General features: G+C 51.0%; 2 protein-coding genes across 2 annotated transcripts in view; both read right to left on the reverse strand.

Moving 5' to 3' along the window:
* Positions 1 to 3,982, reverse strand: part of LOC116229460 (gamma-aminobutyric acid receptor subunit gamma-4) — a 32,520-nt gene extending 28,538 nt beyond the window's left edge. The window contains exon 1 of the mRNA XM_031593933.2: positions 3,744 to 3,982. Within this exon, the coding sequence (XP_031449793.2) occupies positions 3,744 to 3,802 (59 nt within the window). The 5' untranslated portion in view covers positions 3,803 to 3,982. The remainder of the gene's footprint in view (positions 1 to 3,743) is intronic.
* A 12,214-nt stretch (positions 3,983 to 16,196) lies between these two features.
* LOC116229459 (uncharacterized) lies at positions 16,197 to 18,027 on the reverse strand. Its single transcript, XM_031593932.2, has 2 exons — positions 16,599 to 18,027; positions 16,197 to 16,399 (listed from the first exon to the last, which is right to left on the reverse strand). The coding sequence occupies exons 1-2, from the start codon at positions 17,325 to 17,327 to the stop codon at positions 16,199 to 16,201; spliced, it is 930 nt and encodes a 309-aa protein (XP_031449792.2). The 5' UTR covers positions 17,328 to 18,027; the 3' UTR covers positions 16,197 to 16,198.

The raw sequence follows: 18,027 nt of genomic DNA on the forward strand, positions 1-18,027 counted from the left end.
TTAGAAGCTCCTCTTTTAAAGCCCTGATGAAAGTTGCTTTCACAACCACTCTGACTCCCTGCGTCTCCCCAGCTTTCAGGTGCTGGAACGCATCTCCCGGCAGGGCTGGGCTGTGTGTGGCTGCCTGCCTGCCTCTGCACGTTAGGTGCTGCTACATCAGCTCCTTGTTCCCTGTCTGATTGTGCGCTGAGCTTCCTAACGAGGCTTAAGGAATCTTAAGCAGGGCTGTCAGGTTGTGCTTCCCTACCCGAGCTGCAGCAGTGCCAACTCGCTGCCTTCCAACTGCAGCCCAGGGGCAGCTCCGCAGTCCTGGGTCTGCACCCACCCCAAACCTGACAGGAGGGACATGGAGGGATGTGTCTCTGCCCACAGCCCAGCAGGGGAAAGTGAGCCCAGCTGCTGTCTTTGCTGCCTTCAGCAGACTGGGAACATAGCAAAACCTAATGTCAGTGTTCCCTTGACCCTGCTGGGACCCAACCCTGGGTACATCACCCACTGGCAGTCTGCCCTCCTGCAGCCCCTCACAACCCAATTCTTGCATATCTAGGGCCGTGGCAAAGCTCTAAATGTCCCCATGGACTAAACCAGGCCAGGCTGCATACCCTGACCTCAGCTTTCAGGCTTTCCCCATTTTGCACTGTTGCTGAACACCCTGCGATTTGTGGTAGGAGCCACTTCCATATTACAGATGCAGTGACACTACCAAAATATTTTTTTTCTTTTTTTTTTTTCTTCTTCTTTCTTTCTTTTTTTTTTTTTTTTTTCCCCTAATGCAGCTAATCCTGGGCTACTAAACCACACTAAGCCATTTTAGCATAAGCAAGCCAGCTTTTGCTGGAGAAAATATGCTTTCGGTGAATGCATATAAGACACACAGAGCAGCTCTTCATGGTCAGATATGACTCTGGTGCCACTCTAGAGCCCCCGCCCCAGTGGCCCCAGTTAAAACCACAAGGGAAGAGCTTAGGAGCTATTGCAGAGGACAGGAGCTAAGGGATGGAGGCTGTGCATGTCCCACTCCAGCTGCAGATGGGAATGTCACACCGCAAACCTGCAGCAATGCCCAGTGCTCCTGTGCACAGTGCTGTCCCTGTGTCTCTGTCTCCTCACACAACGCAGCTTTGGCTGGGTGACAGGGGAAAGCCAGCTCCCATATGTCTCCATGCAGCCAGGAGGAAAGGCAGAGCCACATTTCCTCACCTCTGCTCGTGGAAATGTCAAAACAGCCACCTCACAGCACTGCTGCTCATAGCCACAGGGTGCAGCTGGGAGCACAGCATTGAGGACAGCGGCACAGGAGGGCGTGGGGACACCACAGAGTAAAGCTGGGGACCTGCAGGGAGTCCTGCTCTGAGCAGGCAGCATGGCTGGGAAGTGTCCTGTCTGATATGCCCATGTGTACAGATGGGATTGGACAACCCTCCTTGGGCAACCCAGTAATGCAGGACACTGCCAGTTGCTTCCTTCTCTTATTCTGCTTTACTTGAGCAGGCACCTGTTTTGCTGAAGTTCCCAAGCGTGCTGATGGGCAGATAAAAGCAGGGACAGGTAAGTGGTTCCCAGCAGGTGCATTTCCAGGTTGCTGAGTATTTGCTGCCCTTCTGCCCCTTTGCTGGGGATCTCAGCTCTGTCCTGCCCTGGTGGCATGGGCTGGGGAACCGCAGAGAGACCAGCAGAACCAAGTGCTTTTCCCAGCTCTGCCGTGACCCTGCCCAGCAGCCTTGGGTGTGCTGACAATGTCTGGGGCTGGTAGCATTTCACACTAAAAGCTTCCACCACTGGAGTGCTGATGCCTACCCTGCACACCATCCCCAGTCCTGAAGCAGAGATGTCCAGGATAAGGTGCTGACCCCAGGCTGTGAGTGTCCCACCCCTCTGAGAATGCAGCTCAATGCCTTGCCTGCACCACAGGAACAGACAGCAACACAGTGCAAGGACATTTCACCTGGCTGAAACAACACTGCGCTCAATCCCAATTACTGCATGCTAATGTGTCCTTGTCACCCATCCCAGTGCTTCCAAGGGCTTGTAGGCACGGGAACATTCAGGTAGATTAATCTAAATTAGAAGTAGGCAGAGAATTTAGGGACAGGGGGAACAGTACTCAATGCGTTTCACCTGTCATTGTACCTCTCCTTGCACAGCACACCCACTGTTGCTGAAGCCTGTACTGTCAGTGCCAGCTTTCTGGATGTGTAACACTGTGCTGGATACACCTCCAGGGCTCTGAGCTGGATGCCTGGTCCCAGCCAGGCATTGCCATGGGAAATGCTGATGGGGAAATGGCCTGGGGAGTGCTGAGTCACAGCACAGAGCATCCAGCCCACCCCGCACCAGGGTCTCACAGTACATGCTGAGAGGAGAGCTTGCACACACTGCATCTGGACTGAGCTCATCATCCAGGCACCCCCTGTCAACATAGGGCCGCCTGCAGCCAGAAAAATGCAGTGAGTGCAGGATGAGATCCCAGTGGTACCGCTTGCTCCTCTATTCCTCCTTCTCCCACAGTCTTCCTCTGCTGCTCCATCACCCCCACACCATGCACAGCCACTTCTTGCAGCTCAGTGAAGAAGTAGGCACTGGCAGCAGGCAGAAGAGAACCTGGGCCAGCTGTAAGGTACAGCTTCTCACTCAAGGGCACGTGAATACAGGACTTAACATCACCTCTGTGCAATTTTGCAGCCTGTCCTCTCCAAGCATAACATGACAGGAGCCGCGACCACCACGGGTCCCTTTCAGCCCTGAACCACCCAATTAGAGCCTGGGTGCCAGGCACGAGCTGTGGGGCTGCTCTCAGTCTCCGTGTTGGCATGGCCGGGCTCTGGAGGACAGCAGGGACCGACCTGCCCACCCTGAGTTCAGGGAGTCTGGCAGAGAAGACCATCAGTAGCAGGATTCGTGCTCCCTGCCCCTGACTGCATTTGTAATGGGATTTGATCGGCTTTAAGGCGGCTTATTCTGTCAATTAGCTTCAGCCAGTGAAATCCCTCTTTTCTCGAGCCCCGGGGGCAACAATCTGCTGACATGTTCTTCCTCGATCTAGCCATTAAACTCACCAGAGGGGATAGCAATTGTTAAAACGGTCATAATGACTAAATAAATAAATAAATAAAATTAAAAAGGAAGAAGAAAAAAAAAATAAAGAAAAAGAAACTTAAAAACCCCTCGTGCGTGGGGCCTTTCACTGCTGTTCATAGAAAGGCGCTACGAAGCGCCGGCACTGGGGTAGAGCCGTACCCGCGGCCCCCCGCCTCCGCTGCCCCTTCGCCCGGATCCGCGCAGCACCGCGCTCCAGGACCGACACCGGGGCCAACCTGTGGAGCGGGGCAGGGCCCGAGCTGTTCCCTCCCGACAGGTGCCGAGGGACGGGGGGCAGCGGAGGGGCCCCGCGCAGCTCCGGGTGGAAATGCTCCGGTGATGCGCGGAGCGCCCGGGAGGTGCCGAGCTTCCTTCGGTCGCCCCCCCAGAGCTCAGCTCTCTGCGGGATTCGGCCGGAAAGGGGATGGCGATGTGGGGAACGGGGCATCCCCTCGATTCGGGGTGTGTGCAAAATGGGGACCCGAAACCGCGCGGGCACGGTGCTGCGGGACGCGGAGCCTCGAGGCGGGCTGCCAGGAGCCGCGGGGGCACGGCGGTGCCCAGACCCCTGCTGAAGCCGCCCCGCAACTCCACCTTCCTCCTCGCCCATCACTCCGTCGGGAGACTGAGGCAACGGGTGGGCGTCCGGCCGGCGGGGTGCTTACCTGGCAGAACGCAGCGCCGGCCCTAGGGCCAGGCAGAGCAGCAGGACCATCGCGGGCATCTCGGCAAGGCGAGGGCCGGCTCCGGGCTTGGGGGGAGCGGCGGCGGCGGCGGGACCCCCCCGATACCCGCTGCGCCGCGTTCCAGCCCCGCCGCCTTCCGCCCGGCTCCGCGCCGCCGGGGAGGCAGGGGAAAGTTGGGCATCTCTTCTGCGAGTCGGCGGCGGGCGGAGGAGGGGCTCCGCGCAGGGTCCTAGCTCCCCGCGAGGGGCCGCCTCCCGCCCCCAGAGGGCCGGGCGGCAGCGGGGGGGCTCCTCGGAGAGCCCCCGTCACACAGCTGTCGGCACCGCTCCCCGGGAGCCCACAGAGGCAGCTGGCACCAGGCTGGTTTTGCTCCTCTGCGGAACGGGGGATGGCGAGATCCTCGCCTTATTGGTACATAGAGATTTCTTCTTCTTCATTTATTTTAGTGTTTTATTTTATTTTATTTTTAGAGCGGGTCATCATCATTAAAAAAAATAAAAAACGCAAGGCATATGGTGTTACAGTGGGTCCTCTCCCACCTGTTGGGCTGCTGCCCTGTGAAAACAAGCTGGTGAGATGCATGAGGGGCTGAAGGTTTTGGTCTACTGCTCCTTGCTCTCCTGGTTTGCCAAGCATCTCAGGTATTATTTTTGCTGCTGGCATTGTCCTTGTAAACAGGAGTAACAGATTCCTTCTTGGCACGTTGTAGGTCAAAGTTACTGGGAATCAACTTTGTTACAGCTACATGCAGGAAAAATAATTATCCTTCATTAGCCGGTAACAGCTCATGACATGCAGGAGCCTATTCCTCAAAGGTCCTGCTCCTGCCTCTTGCAGAGATCATAGAATCACAGGATGGCTTAAGTTGGAAGGGATCTCAAAGCCCACCCAGTTCCAACCCTCTGCCATGCCTCCCACCAGCTCAGGCTGCCCAGGGCCCAAGCAACCTGGCCTTGAGCACCTCCATAGATGGGGTGCCCACAGCTTTGCTGGGCATCGGTGCCAGTACCTCACTGCCATCTGTTAAGATCACAAATTGGGATTTGATGCCATCTGATGAACTGACACCGTGGGCAATGAGTTCCCTCAGCTCTTGCACAGCCTTTCCCCCCCAGACACAGGAGAATTTCTTCCTTCCCCACTGGTAGCATGCTGGTAACCACTGTGTCATTGAATCAGTTCGGCAGGACAGGGACGTGTCATTTCCCCATGCTCACTCAATGTCTTCCAGCCAGCACCAGTCTCGGTGGCGATGAGAGGGGCTACAGGAGCACAGGCAGTAAATAACAGCAGTGCACCCAGGAGATTTTGCAAGGCTCTTCCTACGCAGGCTCTCCCTTGCTGATTCTTGCAGTGATCACCTTAACCCTCAAGCATGAGATCTGAACAGCATCAAAGCCATAGGAGGCAGCTGCAAGCATCGCAGCTCCAAGATGGAATTTCCTTGTAACTGAGCAGCTGCAGCTGATGTTGCTTTTAGTGTATGCACAGAAGCCACTCTGGGATGATGGGTTTATAGGAAGCACATGTCAAAAGAGTAAATAATGAAAATCAAAGCAACAGCGAAGGTGAAAAGAGCTCTTTCAACTTCAAAGCAAGGCACCAGATTGCCCCAGAAGTCCTTCAGGGACCCAGATGAAGCTGAAGTAGGGAAAAACGCAACAGGAGGATGCAGCTGTTGAGTAGTTGTGGGCTTGAACAGATCACAGAAAATCCAGGGGTTCATACATGTGCTCTCAGCTCCCCCTCAAGACGCAGGATGTGAAGTGGTATGTGTGGAAATTCATAGCACCAATTTGTTTGACCATCCCTTCTGCTACATGAGAATGGAGACCTGGGGCAGGACGGTGCCCACAGAGCTGGGGATGGCCTGAGCAGAGGGTGGAGATCAGAGTACGATGCTGTTTTGGGGACACCTTCCAGGTGGTTGTATGCACTGGGAGCACTGAGCAGCTGTCCTTCCTGCTCTTCTTCATCTGCAGTGGTTTCTTGATTCAATTGCTCTTTTACTTGTGCCTAAGATAGGGATGAGGCATGCCAGTGCTGTGCATAGGAGAGGAAGGGGAGAGCACTGCCTTTCTATCACCTGATTTACCAACAGTGCAGGCTCTGGCAGGAAGAAGCCTCTTCAAAATTGCAGTGAATGGTTTTGAACAGAAAAGAAACAACGCTCAGTCTGAATGCTGAGAAGCACAAAATGTCCTGCACCAGCGAGTTGGGAGGAAACAGCCCCTGTTTTCCACTTAAAAGAGACATTTATTTTGAGGTCTTCTGTTGTGGGATTCTCCGAACTTAAACAGGAGATGAAATGTTTCATTCAAGTAGCTTTTCGTCCCTTCTGGTATTATGGTTTAGCTGGCAAACTGATAAAACCAATTATTTACAGAGTCCTCACGAACACAGAGCCCAGGGGACTCTGCTGCCATAATGAATGAGGCTTTACTCGTGCTCTCCTCACCGCCTGCGCAGGGGCTGCAGGAACAGCGCTGGGAGAAGCAGAGGCAACTCCAGCCCTGTGCCAGGTCTCCTATCGTGCAGGGCTAGCGGGATTCCCGTGAGAGCTGCCCCATAACCAGAGCCCTTTGCAAATCTAGGCACACCTGCAGCACCTTCTGAACTCTACCGGTCTCCCTCCGAATCTCCTCTGCAGTGTCAGCCGTGCAATCTGTGCTGCGGCGCAGGGGAGGCGGAAGGTGAAGCGCTCCGCAGCGCTCGGGGCGCGGGCAGCACCATGGACAGCGGCCGCTCCTCTGGGCTGCGCTGATGGAAAACCGATGCAGTGGGGGAAGCATTAAGGTGAGGCGTTTAGGAGCGAGATGCTGGGAAAAAACAGGCTCTGGAGGGCGGCACGGAGGGGCATTTGCTATTCCCGCCTCCTGTCCTTGCTCCACATCACCCGTCGGAGGACAGAAGAGGGTTTGAGTCGTCGTTGCCAATGTGCGCTTTCCTCCTGGCAATAAAATGGGGCTATGCTGTGACCTAGCAGCTATGTGGGTTCCCTTCCCTTTCTCAGAAGCTTGGTCCAAGGATTCCACTCAGAAAACTCAGAGGATGAAAAAACCCCTCCATAAGCCTAAACTCTCTTCTCTGAGCAAGGGCACATCCTGCATGGTAGAGACATTTGTTTCCTCTCGGAGGGCACTTGTTCAACACATCCAGGTTTTGTCTGTTCAGGCTCACCAGGCAGACCGGGCACAGCAGCAGATGCTGCATCTGGGCTCACATGACATCAATAACTGCTCCAGCTGGGCTTCAGCTTCCCACTGATACGGACAGCGATGATAGATGAAGCAGAGAGGACATGGTTTGATTTTTAGGTGCTGGAGTGAACTTGTGGATTAAAAAAAAATAGAATCATCTGGAGAGTGAAGAAATGTGACATGAAGATTTTCCAAGGAGAATGAAGGGTGAGGGAGGACAGCCCAGGCCGAGAGCTGATGCAAGCTGTCCCATGGGGTATTGATGGAAGCAGGAACTTTGCTTCCAGTCTCCACTACTACATCAGTCAGGGCCTGAAAGAGCCTCCCTGTCCATTTCCAGTGTGAAAAATCCCTCTTCCAAGCTAGTTAGTGAGAAGAGATCACCAAGTGGATACATGATCTGATCCTGGGTGTCAAAATGGTTCTTGCTGTCATCCTGGGGATGGGAACGATGCCATCACCAGCTCTTTTTTTATGGTTCTGTTCTTCTGGCACTCTCCCCAGCTTGGGGCTTAAAATGCTATATTCCTCCTCGGGATCAATACATAAAAAGAGAACACGTACGTAGGAAAGAGTGCGGAGGTGAAGAGAGTTGGCAGCATTTGGTGAAAAAGGAAAAAATCTCAGCAAATTGAGCAGCAGGAGCTCCACTGGAGTTTCAAATGGGAATTTGCAGCTATGCCATCCATGCACAGGATGCAGACAACAGCATCACTCACAAGCAGGACATGTGTTCTGAAAGGTCTGCAACTCCTGGTGTAAATTTTAGGGACACACAGCTGCAGAAACAGAAGCAATTACTCCCCTTCACTACAGAAATGCAGCTACTCCTGGACACAGACAAGCTGGCTTCTTGTCAACCTTTGTCACAATAGTTCAGCATGGGGGAAAAGAAACCAGGAAGGTGAAGAAGACTATAAATACAGGGATTGGAATGCCAATAGCATTTCACACTGTGACTTCCCAGTAGCTTGGAAAGAGGTGGGTTTGGGGCTCTCCAAAGGGCACAGCTGAGTTCAGGGCAGAGCCTGCACATGCACAAGCTGGGGCTCATGGGAAAACCCCAGAGGGAGATGCAGCCAGCCAGAACGGTGCCTGGTTGTCTCTGTGCTGCAGCTCCTCAGGAACCCACTGGCTTCCCTAGCAGGATTTAAAGAAGGAGCACAGTTTATTTGTTGTTAATGTCCTTAGGCATTTCTGCTTGGAGCTGCAGAGTTTCAATGACTTCTCTCCATGCTGTATCAGGAATGTTTATACAATAGTAAATAATGCTAACTGCTCATCTGTGGCTGAGCTCAGCTGCTGCAATTGCAACGGATGCCTGCAGCTAGCCCATGTTCTCACACCTCTTCTTGGAAGCTGTGAGGTATTTCAGGCCCTCTTTACTTCCCTCCCTTGTGAAGATCTAGTGTCCCTCCAGCAGGAAGGAAGAGTCCAGTCTTAAGTCCCTGAACCCCAGGAACATATTTTGGAGGGGCTGGCTTCTGCCATGGGCTAGGGATGCAACTCATGGGGATGCTGCAGTTCCTGGTGTGCCCCCATCACTGTTGTGTTGGTGAGAACTCACCAAGGAGGGGCTCTTGAGCAGATGAGAACTGCCATATGTCAGTGCACTCTGATGGGCTCTCTGCAGGGCCATCTGCTCTCACTTGGAGCACTTAAGAGATCATCCAATCTTACCATCACTGTGTCCCCACCATGTCCACTATACCACATCTCTCAGTGACACATCTATACTTTCCTTAAGCACCACCAGAGACAGTGTCTCCCCCAACTCCCTGAGCAGCCTGTTCCACTGCCTTACTACGCTTTCTAAGAATAATTTTTTCCTAACATCCAACCTGACCCCCCTTGGTGCTCTCCTCCACTACCCCAGCCCCTCCAGCTGCCAAAAGTAATCAGTGGCAGCTGAGGCACAGAGAAGCTGACACAGAGCCACGCTTGGTGCCCTGCAGCCTCCACACTGCAAAACCAACTGGGCAGAAACGCCTGCATTTCTGGAGAGAGATTCTGGCACTGGGGTCTAGTAATTGCCAGCACATCAGGAAGGAGATATCTTCCCCTAATGCTGGCTAAGCTCCAGTCTTAATCTTGTTTGTCGCTGTTAAGTCTCAGCAAAAATCGGGCCGATGTGTTGAAAGGAGGTGAAATAAAAAGATTGGAGAGGAGTCTGAAGCCTGTTCAAAAAATGGAAAAGAAGTAATCTTCAAAGGTTCCTGCGAACCCACACACTCTGGCCAGGGAGAGCTGAACAGATAAACACTGTGAAAGCAGCAGGAACCTCGCCGGGTTTGTTTTAGCTTAATAGACTGTGGGAGGAAAGAGATTTGAGGCTGGAATATCAGGGAACAGCAATGGGAGTGGAGTGCCTGGTGTTGGGGTCTGTAGGATATAAAGGAAAGAGGTTTGGGAACACACATGGGCTGCAGCACTGGGGTCTCCCGCCTCCATACAACCATTGCCCAGGGACTCTCACAGATGCAGCTTTTAGAAGCCGTGTTTGTCACCTCCTGCTGCCATAGGTACTCATATCTATCCAACAGCCTCAGGCGATGCACTGCAGTTCAGTAAGGCTCTGCCCCAAAGGCAGTTCCCTTCACCTTGCTGAAAGTGCATCTGGGATGAAGGTCAGGGAGCATCCTTTAGGCAGCTGCATGCATTCAGCACACAGTTCTGGGGTATATGGTGAAGAGATTGAGGTGCAGGGGAGGTATCAAAGCAGAATGCAGTCCAGGGGGGTCCAAAAGGAGAGCAGCATGCAAAGCAAAACCACTGGCTCCTGGGAGAGCCAGGCAGCAATTTTCCCTTCTGTCATCGCCTATGAGTTTGGTGGACAAGGGATTCTGTCTCCCAGAAGGCTGTTAGAGAATGCCTCCCAACAGCAGTCAAATCCCCCTGAAAAGAGCAAGCCATAATTACACCCACACAGCTCTCCACACACCGCACTGAGCTTCAGCACCACCACCCCCCCCCCCTCAGAAATGCATCCGTGCTGATGGAGTGGATATGTTGATTAAAAATCCCCAAAAAATGAATAGATCAAGAGAAATGTGCCATATCCCTGCAGCAAGGGTGAAGTGCTTTTTAATTAAGGACAAAGAGATGCAAATGTCCTGAATCATCACAAGCAAATAGCAAAATAGCACCTGTCAGAATATGGAAAAACAAGCACTCAGCATTCCCTTGTGATTAGCTCGAAGGAGGCATGGAGTTAAAAAAAAAAAAATCCTAGTGAAAACTGAGATAGGGGGAAGCAGATTTTCAATCCTGTCACCCAAAAATGTTCCTGTCTGGATGGAAAGGATGTGGGGACACGGTGCTGCAGAATGCCCCATGCACACAGCTGTAGGACTGCAACCAGAACAGCACCCATAGGCATCCCCTGGCTTAGTGCCATCACTGTCCCAGCACTGAGGAACCAGGGCTTGGGGAGCGTGGAGGGCACGAGGGAGAAGCAATGAAAGGAGCAAGTGTTGGGAAGCACGGCGAGAGCCAGCACGGCCCAGAAGCAGTGACAAAGGGCTGTGAAAGGAAGGCAGAGCGAAAGGGAAATGCCTGGAATAATAAGTGACAGACGGATGCCTTTGAAGGGGACTCGGGTTTCTCGGGTCTCCAGCCTGACCTACTTAAAACTGCCATAATCTGATGAAGGAGCATCCTCTGGCTCTAAATATAAACTTCACTCCTCTTTACTTGCATCCCTTCCTGCTGCCACCAACTGTGGTCAGCAGCAGTGTGAGGTGCTGTGTGCATCCCATAGGTTGCACAGACACAGTAAAGGGCCCTCCACCACCACGTGGCCCCCACAGGGCTGCCAGGTTCTTCACCCATGAGAAAGGGCCACACAGCAGCACTGAGCCCACAGAGACAGTGCTGGCACTGCATTACTTTCCAGCAGTGAAACAGGAGCAGCACTCTGCATTGCCTGTGGGGAATTAAAGGATGTGGTGCTGCCAGGTAATTGTTCTTGGTGTAAGCAATGCAGAACCATGCATCAGGACCCAGAAATAAGAACTCCCCCTTCAACTCCTTGTATTTGTGTTATTTGCAGTCAAACATATCTCATTTAAAATGAATTACAGATTTAGTTGCACAACGGAGTCCTGCGGCATCTAAACAATTAGCAAATTTAGGCAGAATTTGGCAATTAGTTTAAGCTTGAAGAAAAACAAACAAAAATCACAATCCAAGAATAAAGAGCAGCAATCAAAGCACTTTTTTTTTTTTTTGCTGCTGTTTTGAAATGAAATGTTTTGCTTAAGAATGCCAAAATGTTACATCAATCCATTTTCTAAATTAAATGCTTCAAGTTCTTCCACCTCAGCACACCACTGTTCATTTAAAACGCGACCTACTCTGAGTAAAAGAATGGAGAAAGAACCACTATTTTGACTTGAACAAAACACCAAGAGGACAAGATAGTTTTTTCTTACTTGCCCCATTTTGCTGAAAAGCCATATAGGAAAAATTTCCACATCAGAGTCATGAAATCATTAAGATTGGAAAAGAACACTAAGATCAAGTTCAACCCATCCTCACTATGCCCACTAACCATATCCCTCAGTGAGGCACCAACATGTTCTTAAACACCTCCAGGAACGGTGACTCCACCACCTGCCTGGTCGGTCTGTGCCACTGCCTCACCACTCCTTCAGAGAAGAGTTTTTTCTTAATATCCATCCAGAAGCTCCCTTGACACTATCAATAAATTGATGACACTCATTATACTGTCTTATCAAAGGCTTTCATCATACAAATAGAGTTTATGGGACTGATGAGCTGTTTGGGAACCTTCATACACCTTTATCCAACTCCTTTACTTTGGCAAATGTCTACGCAGGAAAGAAAGGAAAGAAACAATTATGTTTTTTAAGTAAGTCATTACAGAAGCTAGCAGGCGGTGTGTCTCGTACCACCAGCAGAATGAGATGAGTTTGTTCCCTTTGTGGCGACAGGCCCCGTTAATTTTCTTGGCAGGATCTCCCATACCAAAGCAACAATGCAAATGTTTGCTTTGACTTTTTTGACAGTGTTTGTGAACACCGGGAAGCTTGGGGCATGAAGTGTTATAATGTGATAGAAAGCACAGCAATAATAATAGGGTGGTACAATCCTAGGCCGCAGCAAAAGAGGACAAGCCCAAACAGAGCAGCCATGGATGCAGGAACAAAGAAAGAAAAACTGCTTACCTTGAGAAAGCCTCAGATAGATAGGAATCTCCAGTGAGATACCTTCACCTCCACTGCCAACCCTTAAATGAGGACTGGGAAGGGGTGGATCATGGCTCCACCCTTCTGGTCACTCCAGTACATTGCATGCACCTGAGCCCCCTGGGTTGGCCCTGCCTTCCCACCAGGTGTACAATCACTTCTTCAGGCTGTGACTTGGCATTTCTGCTACAGAGTTAAAAAATAAAAGTTAAAAAAAATAGAAAACAACAGAAATTCTCTTAATGTGAAATGCTATTCATGTTAATTTCTGCAAAGCTCAAATTTAGGATAAAACGGGAGCTGACAGGTTCTCCTTGAAGGAGGAGGGAGGACAGAAGATAATGTTTAGTAAAGAGAAAAGGAAGATCAGACAGGCAAAGTGGATTTTTTTTAAAGCTCACAAGGAGATGCTAAGCTCAGTAATCAGACAAGAAAGGCAGCGAGCAGCTATCAAAGCAGCACCATTTTAGGAGCCATACTCATCTGAAAGCGACTTTTAGTTCTCAGGAAAACTGCCGCCTCAACAGCTGTCCCAATTAGAGCCAGCCGGAAATTTCCCAATAAACCAACATTTTGTCAGAAAATAATTCACCGAGTCTGAAGCGCTCTGAGTTGGCTGAACTGCTGCTGGATGTGAGTGGGGCTGCGGGGGGGCTGGCGTTCAGCTGGCAGCTCCCTGCCACCAGCAGGAACGGGGATGGGAAAGGCAATGTTGGGGAGCAGCTGCAGGCGCCAGGAGGTGCCTCGTCCGTGTCATTTATGCTTGAGATTTGGTTTGAAAAAGATAAAAAGGCAACTGAGTTTCTTATGAACCTGAACTCGAGCCAGTTGGATTTGTTTACACCACCACCCCATATGCCTGACCCCATTTTAGGATCCGGCGCATGGATCTGCCAGAAAAAAAAAAAAGAAAACCAAAGTGTTGTGGAGAGGCTGATGCTGGAAGTGTCTTCTTCCAAGCGTGGATGTTTGTGGCCATGGTTATGTCTGTTTGCCCTGCAGCCAGCAGCACTCCTGGGGGCTCTCCATCCTTGAGGTGGCCTCCTGGAGCCTCCTGATACTTCCTTCTTCCTCTTCTAAGCTGACATTGCCTACAGGTGTTTGAGAACTGATATGCAACCACCAGATATTTCACAGGGTTTGTTCCTGCTGCTTCACTACTTTGAATCATAGAATTATAGTATTGCTCAGGTTGGAAAAGACCTTTAAGATCATCAAGCCCAACTGCAACCAAACCATACTACTCTAACTCTAACAACCCTCCTCTGGATCATGTCCCTGAGCACCACATCCAAATGGGTTTTAAACACATTCAGGGATGGTGACTGAACCACCTCCCTGGGGAGCCTATTGCAGTGCTTAACAGCCCTTTCTGTAAAGACATTTTCGCTGATATCCAACCTAAACCTCCTCTGTGGTGCAACTTGTGGCCATTTCCCCTCGTCCTGTCACCTCTCACCAGTAAGAAGAGACCAACCTCACTCTCACTGCAATCACCTTTCAGGTATTGGAAGAGAGCAATAAGATCTGCCCTCAGTCAGAGAAAGTCAACAAGACTTATTGTAGAAGACCCGTGTAAAGCTTCATGTGAGCATGGAGAGATGTCATCTGGCTATATTTAAATTGATAATTAAAAAATCCACCAGGAAGGACAACACAGCTCCCTGTGCCACCTTCCCAGCACCTGCTGGGACTGGAGAAATCCCTGCCAAACTGAAGCTTCACTGGCAGGGGGAAAGCTGAGAATGCCAAGCAGCAGGAAAACCCTTCTGAAAGCGGTGATGATTAATTACTACCGATAATTAACCTACAATGACAGTGGTAGCTGTGGCATGCATCTAATCACATGCAGCTATGAATGCAAACAGAGTCCTTCTCCAAAGGGAGTGCTGTTCTTTTAAAGCATCTAGAAACGATTATCAGAGAGACAAGTGGAGTTTTTCCCTGCACAAGGGAAACAACCACTGCAAATATTGAGGTATAGAGCCTATCTGGGGGCACTGCTCCCTGTTCCTCACCACACCCAGCCTGCCTGCTCAGAGCTGACATCCTCTCCAAAGGCAGAAAACCCTCATCTGCTGCCTTCCCCATCTCCTCTCGCAAGCTGTGAGATCCCATCCCTCTCACTGCCTGTCCCTGCTGACAGCCCTGCTTCCTACAGAGCAAATGGGCTGAAACTCGGCAAGCGAAGTCATTTGCATTGATTTCCATGGCCTGGATTCTCTGCCTGGATTCTCCCGGTGACCACGACTGCCCTGCCCCTGGGGTGGGAGCTCCGTGCCCCAGCCTGAGCATTAGGGGTTGGCCGTGCTCTAACCTGCTCAGAAGGGAGCAATGACAGTGTCTCTCACACTCAAAAAGGGTCTCTGCACCAGCATGGCAGGAACGCTCTGCAAGAAGCTCTTGAGTGTTTTTTTTTTCCTCAGAGAAAATGCTTCTATTTTTGACAAAAGGCCTTTTTGAGGTATGAAACCTCTTATGAAACTTCTCCCACATCAGTGCTTTACATAAACTATTTTGCTGTAGTTGTGTTATTCATCGTATGCGTTTTACACCAGCATCATCTGGTTTGTCCCAGGAGAGCAGAAAGCAGAGTGTTGGCTGTAGGACATCCTGCAAAGCCCTGTCCTCCGCTCGGCACCTCCCATGTCTCCAGGGCATTTCTGAGAGCTGGGATGCAGGAAGCACTTGCATCCACATTATGCCCTTGTGCATCTCATCTGATGAAGTAGGGTGAGAAAAGGGTCCAAACAGCACTAATACCACCTGCAGCTTTGCAGGAGCAAAGTGTAATCAGGCCAGGAATCACCAAGTTATTGCTCCTTGGATCAGAACCTCTGCCAGTGGGAGCTGCAAAGGTGAACAGCATCACACTGGTGTTCACCTGAAGAGCCCATGACTCTGGAGTGTGCCGGCAAGACATCCCTCTGCACCCCGATAGGGATTAACAGGATGAAGAGCCCATTCACTGCATCACTATCACAGCCTTATTTTTTTCTCTGGGCCTGAGATGTCAGGGCTGATAGCAATGCAGTTTGTTTCACACCAAATGTACAGCGATAGGTCAGGAGAACAAGTGAAAATGCCACCTCTGAGGGGAATTACATCATTAAAATGTCACAGCAGTATCTTGGAAAGCCAACCAGAAATTCCAACTGCAGCTTCTCACACCCTCTACTAGGAAAAATAAATAACACCTGCCAAGCAAAATCGGGCCTTTCCTTTCTAAAGAGATTACAATTTTTTTATATCAACATTGTTACGCACCACTCTGCCAGCAGGAGAGTCATGATCCCATTTTCCATTGCCACAAAGTCTGATCTTGGGAGAATACAATCTCTCCCCAAGCCAGATAAAATCTCAGACTTAAACTTTGGGATTATTATCAGACATTCAGGAGGGCAGACGACTCTTATATCTAATTAGTTTCTCAGTGAGGCAAAGAGACGGATGTGTGTATTTCTGCTACAACACCATTTGGGGCTCCCCTAAAAGTTGGGAGGTCAGACACAGGCAGCTCAGAGAGCTGTCCCTGATTACTGCCAGTATGAATATTCCCAAAGCACCCACCTGTGTGTAATCGGAGCTCACCTCTCATGTTGGAGCAGGATTCAATCAGTGTTTGCACCAGCAAGCTGCCCACAGCTGGAAGCCGCTCCCTGGCAGGAAGCTCAGCATGGCTCGGGGTGGTGAGCAGAAGGGCAGTGCTGCTGCCAGACACATGCTGCTTGCAGGACAGCCAAATGCACCTCCATGACCACCAGGGATCCCCACAAGCCAAATGGCTCACTGCCACGGTGGCATCCACCCAGAGAGGACAGGCAGAGAGAAGGAAGGGGATCGGGTACTTGAGGCAGCTCCAGCTCACGCCCTGTACCTCCCCACTCCCGCCGTTGCTCCCATCATTGCTTGGACCAGGTGAGAGAAATGAAATCTCCCTGAAGTACCCCCCACCCTTGGGCCCAGGAAGAGCCACCATCAAATGAGGAAACAGGACAGGAGAACTGGAAAATATTCAGAACGTTTATTTCTGGAACTTCTCTACTCTATTCACTTGGTACCTGAGATCTCTATCTCCTACAGCATAAACTGTGCTGACGTCCAACTCCGTCGCCTCCAGCTCCGCTGTCTGGTCCCAGCCTTGATGGAGAAGGATCGTTTGGTTCGGGCGATGGAGGAGCAGCAGGTACTCTCTCTTGAAGTTGGGGTTGTAGTAGCAGAGTACCTGCAAAATGCAGAGAAGAGTTAGATGCCACCATGTTCCAGTTTGGAAAAGACAAAGCTACATTAACTAATAATCAGAAATTTTAGGATTTTCAAAAGCAGGAAACCCAAATACCACCAACTTTCAGCCCCCTCAGGAGGGACCAGCCACCAATCCCACCCGTGCCGAGAGGTGTCCCATGGGCAGGGGGACTGCGTACCTCACTGCAAACAGACGCGGCTCCGGCTGCTGGGAATTTTGCCCGTGAGGCAGATGTGGGCAAATCGCTGTCCACAATGAAGAATCCGTGCAGATGGAGCTGGCGAACGAAAGCTTTCATGCAACCAATGTTGAGGTTGTGTAGAGGTCCTGTCCTTCCCAGCACTTCTGTCTTGAAGAGGGTTTCCTCAATCACAATGGAGTTTTTATCGTCACCCCACCAGATGGACTGAAAGCAATCGCTTTCCACAGTGTTACAGAGCTTTCTTAGAAAGAAGCATGACGAGTCATGGGCTTTGCAGGAGCCCTTGGTGGAAAGATTAAGCCGTTGCCTTTTTGCACGGGATTCCTCCTGTGACCCCTGAGAAGTGTTTCCTTCTCGTGTCGGTCCTAAGGCAGCATCCCGAGCTGTTCTTTTACCCCGTCTTTGCGGGACAGGAGAAGCCGAGTCTGCCAAGTCAGCATTTGGAACAGGAACTCCAGGAGTTTCTGATGAAAGTGTCTCCATTTTAATTATTGATTGTTCTCCCTGACAGAAGTTTCTGTCCACAGCATCTCCCCGGCCAACCAGGGTCGTCCTGCCAGCAGCAGAATGGAGCGCAATGGCACCCGTGGTGTGAGGAGTGGGGAGTGGGTTGGGATGGTCACAGACGTCATGGTGGTGACCGTGCTGCATCACGGTGACATCACAGACCGGTGACTGTTTGCTGGGGAAATGGGGTGGCGGCATCCTTGTTAATTATGGAAATATGCAAGGACTATGTCTCTCTCTACAGTGATCTGAAAGGGAGTTGTATTAAAGGGGGGGATCAGCCTCTTTTGCCATTATCGGTGATAGGATGAGATGTAATGGCCTTAAGATGTACCAATGAGGTTCCTGTTGGATATTAGTACAATAGAGTAGTGATGTATTGGCACAGGCTGCTTGGTGAGGTGAGGACATCACCATCCCTGGAGGTTTTCAAGAAATGTGGAGAAATGGCACTGAAAGACAGTCATTGGGCACAGGGGGGATGGGCTGACCACTGGGCATGGTGATCTTAGTCATATTTCGCTACCTAAATTTTGTAATTTTAGAAGAGGCCACTGTAGGTAATGCCAAGTACCATCTCCAGCAGGCACCTGAAGGGGAAGCTGAGGAAAGGGGAGGATATATGGAGTCCTCCTTCCTTTTTGGGAGAAGCTTGCATGTTCCCAGAACTCACCTGTGATGAGCTGCCCCTTGGCTGTGTTCTTTCCCAGTCTCCTGCTTGCCCTTCTCCCTTGGTGGGACAGGGAGTTACTTCTCAGCCTGGCTCAGGTGATACAGGATGGAGGTGAAGAGCCACAGAAATGGCATAGCATGGCAGTGCCCTGCTCAGACTTGGGCTGCTGTCAGGCTGTCTCACCTCAGTGGCCAGTCACAGAGCAGCTGCTGGCAGTAGCTGCCA

This window comes from Phasianus colchicus, chromosome 14 (assembly GCF_987193195.1).
Source record: "Phasianus colchicus chromosome 14, bPhaCol1.hap1.1, whole genome shotgun sequence".
NCBI classification, from domain to species: Eukaryota; Metazoa; Chordata; class Aves; order Galliformes; family Phasianidae; genus Phasianus; species Phasianus colchicus.

Excerpts from the sequence above, each read along its gene's own strand:
- LOC116229459 (XM_031593932.2), bottom strand. The coding sequence starts at position 17,327 with ATGCCGCCACCCCATTTCCCCAGCAAACAGTCACCGGTCTGTGATGTC. Across the intron at positions 16,400-16,598 it reads CCGCGTCTGTTTGCAGTGAG|GTACTCTGCTACTACAACCC; the intron begins GTACGCAGTCCC and ends TGCATTTTGCAG.